The following is an 8468-nucleotide window of genomic DNA, read 5'->3' on the forward strand; positions in this document are numbered from 1 at the left end:
ATCTCAGTGTATGACAGTTTGGGATTGGTTTGGATTTCTTTGATTTCTAAAGGCACAGAAGACAATTTAAATTTTTAATGATAAATTGATACTATTGACTAAACAGAGGGGGAAAACAACTTATTTGATCAAAATGTAAAATACATTTTATATTTTAATAAAAAAAGAATTTTAACCATTTAGCTACTGTACCAAAGAGAAATCCGATCTTTTCATTAACTGCCGATAGTGGAATGGAAAATGAAAAATCCCCTAAAGTGGTAGATAAGTGCAAAGTTCAACAAAGTTGACCCCACTCCTGGAAAAACCACATGGAGAAAATATATTAAACAGTCTCTAAAACAGAAGCCATTTCCTTGAACTGTCTGTAGAAGTTCTGCAGAAAGAAATAGCAGAAAGGGAATTATTAATGCCAGTACCTCACACACAGATGATTTAAACATTTTAAAATTGCATGCTAACAGACCTGGAACTGCTGAACTGTCATCTCAAATGATTTATATGTTATTTCCCCTGACGTATCTGCATATTTCAGCAGAACAGAGATGAATGGCGAGTTAAGGGATCGGCAGGTATCTGAGCTTACTGCCATTCCAAGTTTCCACTGCATATCTACAAGCTAAGAGAGAAGATGCTTTGTTATTAACACACAATATTAATCTACCTGAGAGAGACCGTCAGACTGATGGTCTCAAAATGGCCAAATATTGACAGTCTGTCACAAATTCTGTGATATTCTGCGAAAATAATGTAATTTCAAATTAGATGGCAGCAACACCTTTCAAAAAAGTTGGGACATGGCCATGTTTACCACTGTGTAGCTTCCCTTATTCTTTTAACAACAGTCCTTAAACATCCTATAACTGGGGAGACAAGTTATAATAAGACAATATTTGGGAGAGGAGTGTTGTCCCATTTACGTCTGATACAGGATTCTAGTTGTTCGACCGTCCTGGGTTTTCTTTGTTGTATTTTTCGCTTCATGATGCACCAAATGTTTGCAATTGGTAAAAGGACTCGACTGCATTGGCACGGGTTAAAACATCTGCTGTTTTCTATGTTTTATTATAAATAAAATGTATGAGATTTGCAAATCACTGCGTTTTCACAGTGCCCCAACTTTTCTCATTTTCTTGAAATGGAGTTTGTATTAAGTTATAATTCTGAACAAAAATGAAGAAACTTGTGACACACCTGTCCGATACTAGCCATGCTCATGACCTCCTGTTGTGCATGTAGAGAGGCGCCACACTCAGTCCAGAGCTGATGCACCAGCTGAAGCATTGGCTTGGACCATTTACTGCTTCCTTCATTAAGTTTGCCGATCAAGATATCTGCACTAAGATTGACTTTTGCAGCTAACCTGTTCAAATAAATATACAAATGCAACAGCCACAAATATATTTTTAGATTTTGTCTGAACAAAAAACCTAAATGGGTTGTGTATGCACACAGGTTATAAAACAGGCTTTGGTAATTCAGCTTTCTAAAGCATTTCTAACAATCTCATCGTCAGATCATCCTTTAGGATTGTACTGTACCTAAAATGGTATGACATCAGTCTTATAATATCTTGAACAGCTTGTTGATCCAGGTTTATTCCAGATCTTTGACATTTCTGCATTAGAAAAATGTTGCAAAGACATGTAAGCATGTAAACATTTATGCCAAATTTACAACTTATACAGAGATGTTATTCTTTTTGAGTACTTACATTACAAGTTTCAATGAAATCTAAAGTGCTCTGTTCCTGAAGATGAACCAGAATCTCCTGCATCTGGAAAGTTAAAGGAATTACATCAGATCTGCAATCTTGATCAATATTTAAGGCCACATTTAAAACTAACACTGTGTTCCCAGTTCCCTTTCAGTCGGTCACTACGACGTCACGTCGTGACCGACGAATTGGGAACTCGCTTAGAGAGACCAATCTGCTTCGTATACTACTAAAACGCCAATGAACTTGGCATTGAGATATTTGCATAATGCTGGCGCCGCCCCGCCAGGTGCCTTTATAAGCAGCAGGTGCAAATAGGGAAATTAGCTTTTTCGCTTCGAAAGCCGGCTTTATCTGCTACTGAGAAGCTACTTTACTCTGTTGGGATTTGATTGCTGAAGTTGGTTGAACTAGCAGTATCACAGCGGACGCTTCGCTTATTCCACGGCTCTACATCTGTTTATTGTTTTGAGTTTAGTGTGTGCGTTGCCTTCCTGTGCGCTCATCAACTAAGCATCTGAGTGAATTTCCCTAAAAGAGTGATACGAGAGAGCTTTGTGCCTTGTTAAAGGCAGCCACTCTCTCGTATATGCGGAGATCAGCGTCCTTTTCAGGATAGCTTTTCGCCCGTGCGATCTTGGATGCGAGAAGTATAAGGGTTCCAGTGACGGTCACGAGCGCTGTCTTCGTGCTCAGGCATCGAGCACTCCGGGGCTGCGTTCGTGGAGAGTTTCTGTTCTCTCTGTGAGAGCATAACCCTCTTGGATTGCGGAGACGACTGTCGTTTCTACGGGAACGCTGTCCGCGCCTTTGCAGTGCTGACGCCGCCATGGTGCGGCTGTCAAGCGCTCGCAGGGCGCCCTTCGCGTCACTACGCTGAGTAGGGCGGAGGATGCGTCCTCCACCTACCGGCCTTCTCATCCTCAGCCGGTTGAGGCTCCGGTGGAGACTGCAGAGTCGTGTTCTACGATGTCTGCCGAATCCATTGGATCTCCTTCTGGTCCCGTCACTTCTGCAGCATCAGAGGGGTGTCCATTTTTCCTCCGAGGCAGAGTCGTTCCGGAGATGGCGGCCGTGCCCGCTCGAGCGGCGGAGACAGTAGAGTTGGAAAGGTTAACCCCTCTCCGCCCGAACCGTCCCGCCCACAGGATTGGTACTTCGGAGCTGCTCGGGCCTCTCGGTCCTCTCCTCCTGTGCCTTTCTTTCCCGACGGCACGAAGAGCTGACGTGATTTGCGGCCATCCGGCCGTTCAGCTTTCACCCCTCACCTCCCTCACCAACGGAGCCGCTAAAGGCGGGGACCCCTTCAGTGGAGCGGGATGTGTTCCTGGAGGGACCACCCAACCCTTCCCTCCCGTGTTTGTAGACAGTCGTCCGGTTACGGACGCTGCCCATCAGGCATGCCGGGGAGGCGGCTTCAGCCCTGCACGTAATAACGTTGCTGCAGGCTCACGAAGGATTTACCAGGGAGGCCGCGACCTTCAGTCGTGCGATGTCCACCTCAGTGGTTCAAGATTGCCACCTTTGGCTGTGTCTGGCTGACATGACGGACGCAGACGAGAACAACTTGAATGCTCCTGTCTCACAGACCGGCCTCTTCGGCGAGCCAGGGGAGTCGTACAGCTCCGCTGCGCAGACTGAGGCGATCTCCTAGGTCATGCCCCGGCGGAAGAGAGCTGCCCTTGGTCCACCACGCCGGCTCCTCAGTCTGCCTCTCGCCGTCGGCGTCCTGCGGCGACCACCTCCGTTCCCCTCCTCGGACCCCATCTCGGCAGCGCAGGGGAACCGGTCGTCAGCAGCTCGCCCCGCCCGCTAAGCCGCTTCCCGTGAAATTCGGGGGTTTAAGTGGCCAGTGAAGGGCGACCCGGATTGGCAGAGGATCACTCTTCAGGAGATGGAGCTCCTTCCCCCGATAGAGGGTCGGGTGGAAAATCCTTGGTTTGCATATGTTCCACCGGCTGTTCGGCCGGTACCCACTTAACCACACATAAGAGTGCATTCCTCTTCCCTCTCTAGGTCTCCGGAGGATCGAGAGAGCCGTGAGCGGGTACACACCAGCTCCCCTACCTCTCCTCGCCAGCGGGTGACCTGAGGAGTCCGAGCTCTCCGCTGAGGAGACCGGACCACCAGCACCCTTATCGGAGTCTGCGCTCTCCGCAGAGGAGACCAGACGACCGTCACCCTCAGCGGGCTCAGGTCAGTGTCACACACACATACTGTAGATGTTTATGCTGTCACAGCAGACGCACCGGCAGTCCCACCTGTCTCGCTTCGCTGCCCCACCGCGGGTACTTCGGTAGTGTCGTTATTTCTCCTCGTACGGTGCCTGGGTGCTTGGCTTCAGTTCCCAGCCCGTTTCGTTGGGTTTTACGCACGATCCGCCTCGGTTACGAATCCGGCACACCCCAAAATTCGGGCTTTCGTTTCACTATAGTGAAAGCGTCCGATGCACATGTACTGCGTGCAAAAGTCGATATCCTGTTGGCGAAGGATGTTCGAGCCGGTCCCTCTTACCGAGATGATGATAGGGTTTTTCCAGCCTTTATCTCATAGTACCCAAGATACGCGGCGGGTTACGATCGATTTGATTTACGCACCGGCTCTACGAAGGTGTTCTTTTTGGATGATAACGCCGAGGCTCGTATTTCAATATTCAGATTGGTTTGCAGCCTTAGACCTGTAAGACATGTACTTTATGTGTCCATCTCCCCTCGCTTTAGACCGTTTTTCGCTCTGCGTCGTGGGGTGGGCATATTAATACTAAGTACACCATTCGAGCTGTCTCTCTCTCTCCGTGTCTCCATGTGCTAGTCACGGCATTAAAATGTCAGAGAGAGAGCGTTGTTCGCATTCTGCTTTTTTCTACGTCGACATATAATAGCCCGTTCTTGGCATACGTGCGCGAACACAGAGAGTTAATGCTTCGGCATCTCGCTCGTTTAAGTCTTCAGGTCGACTGGGAAAGAGCAACTTTGCCCCGTGCAGAGGGTCCTTTTTCTCAGTATGGAAATAAGACTCGATCGACTAATTGGCGTGTTTAACAAGAGCGCGCAACCAGTCAGTTCTGACTTGCCTCGGTTTAATTCGAGGGAAGTACGCGGTCCCTCTGAAACAATTTCAGAAGCTCCTGGACATATGACAGCATGCTGCGGCTGTGACGCCGCCCGAGCTGCTTCATATGAGACCGCTTCAGCGTTGGCTTACGATCGAGTCTCGAGGAGAGCGTGGCACACCGACATACACCGTGTAAACATTGCACCTGCGTGTCATTTCAATTTTTCCCCGTGGTAGACCCGGCATTTCCGATAGAAGATATGCCCCTGAGGGGTCTCCTGGCATTCTGTATATTGCAATGCCCTCAGCACGGGATGATCAGCCACGTATGACGGGCTTGCAGTCTCAGGGGTGTGCAAAGCACCCCAATTGCCGCGAGCGGTGCGCTGTATATCTGGGACTTGTACGCTCCGCTATGGAGATGCGAGGGAAGGATGTATTAGCCGACACCAATAACATTGCGACTGTTGCGTTATTTACCGTTAAGGCGGTTTTGCGCTCTCGTCACCTGTCGCATCTCGCTCGTCATCTCCTCCTTTGGAGTCAGAAGCATCTGAGGTCCCTTCGTGCCATTTACATCCCGAGTTCGCTCAATACAGCGGCAGACGCGCTTCCCGAGCTGCGCCCCCGGCGAATGGCGACTCCACCTCCAGACGGTCCAGCTAATTTGGAAGAAGTTCGGTTGTGCGTAGATAGATCTGTTTGCGTCGCCGGACGATACCCACTGTCGCCTATTTTATTCACTAACCGAGGGCAGCCTCGGCGTGGATGCGTTGGCACACAGCTGGCCGCGGGGGGTGCGTAAATACGCATTCCTTCCAGTGAGCTTTATTGCGCAGACACTGTGCAAAGTCAGGCAGGACGAGGAGAGCCTTTTATTAGTCGCCCCGTACTGGACTACCAGGAATTGGTTTTCAGAGTTAATGCTCCTCGCGACAGCCCCTCCCTGACGATTTCCCCTGAGGAAAGACTTTCTTTCTCAAGGAAGGGGCACATTATGGCACCCGCGCCCCGACCTGTGGGATTTCCATGTATGGTCGTTGAGCGCGCGCAAGGTTTAGGTGATTTATCGCAAGCGGTATCTAACACCATCGACGCGGTTCGAGCACCGTCCACAAAACGGGCTTACGCGCTTAAAGAAACCTTTTTCGTCACCCGGTGCTCTTCGCAACGCGAGGACCCCAGAGAATGCCCATTAACATTGTGCTTTTATATCTTTAACATAGGTTAGATGGTAGGCTGTCCCTCCGCCATTAAAGTTGATATCGCCGCTATTTCTGCTCATCACTCTCTTATCAACGGCAGATCAGTTGGCCAGCATGATTTAATTATTACATTTTAAGAGGCGCTCGCAGGCTAAACCCCTCGCGCCCTCCCTCTTTCCTCCTGAGACCTGTCCATGGTGCTGAAGCCTTCAGGTCTCCCTTTTGAGCCTTTGCAGTCTACGAGTCTGATGTTTTTATCAATGAAAACTCTGACCCTGATAGCATTGGCCTCCATGAAGAGAGTAGGGGATTTACATGCATTCTCTGTTGACGATTCGTGCTTTTAGTTTGGTCCTGCTGTCTCACTGAGACCCAGACCAGGCTACGTGCCCAAAGTTCCCACCACTCCCTTCAGAGATAAGGTGGTGAGCTTGCAAGCGCTGCCCCCGGAGGACGCAGACCCAACCATGGCTTTGTTGTGCCCCGTACGCGCACTGCGACTCTACGTGGATCGCACGCAAAGCCTCAGGACCTCAGACCAACTCTTTGTTTGTTATGGTGGCCAGCAGAAAGGGAAAGCTGTCACTAAGCAGAGGATGTCTCATTGGATAGTTGATACTATCGCCCTGGCTTATAATCTTCAGGGTATTCCTTGCCCCTTTAATTTGAGAGCGCACTCCACACGGAGTGTTGCCTCATCTTGGGCTTTAGCTCGTGGTTCCTCGCTAACAGACATCTGTAGAGCTGCTGGTTGGGCGACACCTAATACGTTCACTAGATTTTACAGTGTTCGTATCGAGCCTGTATCCTCTCGTGTTCTTTCCTCACCAGGGGGAGCACGGAGAGCAGTCTCGCAGGTCGGCTTGCAGCCTCCAACTGATGCTTCATAACTGTGTCAGTATGGAAGGCCTTCAGAACAAAAATGCGTAATGGTTTGAATTGTTCTTCCTCCGCTGCCTTGGCAGCCTTTGTTGCGGAGCATTGGCTGTCAGCCTTTCACTAGCTGTATCCTCGCGAACCTACGTGTCTGGCTCGGGCTCCACATTGTGTCCCACCGGGTTCCTTTGTGAGTATTTTTCCGTGGGGTTAATCCTACCAGCCCACGTTTCCCTTAGCAGAGCACTGCTTTGCTTACACAGCCACGGCTGTCATTTTACCTCAACTATGGTTGACTTTCGCCCACCATTAGCCCTTAAGAGGGGCGGTGGCTTCCGCAGCGTTCCTATCCCGCTCAGGTAGGGCGCTTCCCAGTCGCTGGCACTTCTGTGGGGTTAAAGGAACAACTAGTGCCCGGCCTTCTGCCTTAAAACCTACCTCCTCCTCCTTAAGTGGAACCGGAGGGCTTTTACGCAGACACTGGAAGAGGTCAGCCCCTAGTGGCGTTTTGGTAGGGATTCCCAATTCGTCGGTCACAACGTGACGTCGTAGTGACCGACTGAAAGGGAACGTCTCGGTTACGGATGTAACCCTCGTTCCCTGAAGGAGGGAACGGAGACGTCACGTCCCGTCGCCACAGGGCTGCTCCCTGCTGTTTATCGACCGGTCACTTTCTCCCGGCTTTCTCAGCGAAAAGAAGCTAATTTCCCTATTTGCACCTGCTGCTTATAAAGGCACCTGGCGGGGCGGCGCCAGCATTATGCAAATATCTCAATGCCAAGTTCATTGGCGTTTTAGTAGTATACGAAGCAGATTGGTCTCTCTAAGCGAGTTCCCAATTCGTCGGTCACGACGTGACGTCTCCGTTCCCTCCTTCAGGGAACGAGGGTTACATCCGTAACCGAGACGTTATTATGCATGTCACATATCAGTCAGATTTTAGTAAAATAAAAACAAATCTTGATTTTTGTTTTATTTCAGATATCTTTCTAGCCAACTGTCAATCTCAGACAGGTTTATTCATTAGTTTGAAGGAAGACCTTAGAAATAGTAATAATAATATGGAACACTGTAAAGCATACAGAAAATAACCAGATGACGACAACGTATAAATTTGAATGTCATTTACTTATCCGTTTATATTTGTATTGCTTTTTAATAGCATAAACTAATTTACATGATCACCTTTCTGCTTTACATGCGTAGACATAGTATAACGTTATAGTACATTACGTTACAATGTTATGACAAATCTTACTGTTTCTGCAAATAAATCTGGGGACATTTTTCCAATGTTTTCAACCACGCTATCCACACCTACAATAAAACAAGATTATTTAGCAAATTAACCTTTTGTTGAGATTTCATTAAAAGAAAATGTTTAGAAAAATCATAGGAAATTAACTTACTAGATGACAGCTCCATTCCTAACATCCTGCTCAGTTATTAAGGCACCTCCCAAAAATGCATTAAACAGTATTTGAGGAGAGGAGCCGAGTCTTACAGATGTTTCATTAATGCATCGATGAAAGATTATGGTCCAAATTTGCTTGTAATTCCACAACTTCTCTAATTCCTGGGCGGAAGTCACAAACACAGCGTACCTTTTCAAAATA

At 48.4% G+C, this 8468-nt stretch overlaps 1 protein-coding gene across 1 annotated transcript; it reads right to left on the minus strand.

Moving 5' to 3' along the window:
• Positions 1–189: 189 nt before the first annotated feature.
• On the minus strand, positions 190–8447 carry commd6 (COMM domain containing 6). The gene is made up of 7 exons (XM_065251753.1): positions 8262–8447; positions 8111–8169; positions 1715–1777; positions 1542–1618; positions 1195–1363; positions 467–619; positions 190–376 (listed from the first exon to the last, which is right to left on the minus strand). Exons 1-7 carry the CDS (start codon positions 8284–8286, stop codon positions 326–328), a joined length of 597 nt encoding a protein of 198 aa, XP_065107825.1. The 5' UTR covers positions 8287–8447; the 3' UTR covers positions 190–325.
• Positions 8448–8468: the final 21 nt, after the last annotated feature.

Source organism: Paramisgurnus dabryanus, chromosome 15 (assembly GCF_030506205.2).
Source record: "Paramisgurnus dabryanus chromosome 15, PD_genome_1.1, whole genome shotgun sequence".
Lineage (NCBI taxonomy): Eukaryota > Metazoa > Chordata > Actinopteri > Cypriniformes > Cobitidae > Paramisgurnus > Paramisgurnus dabryanus.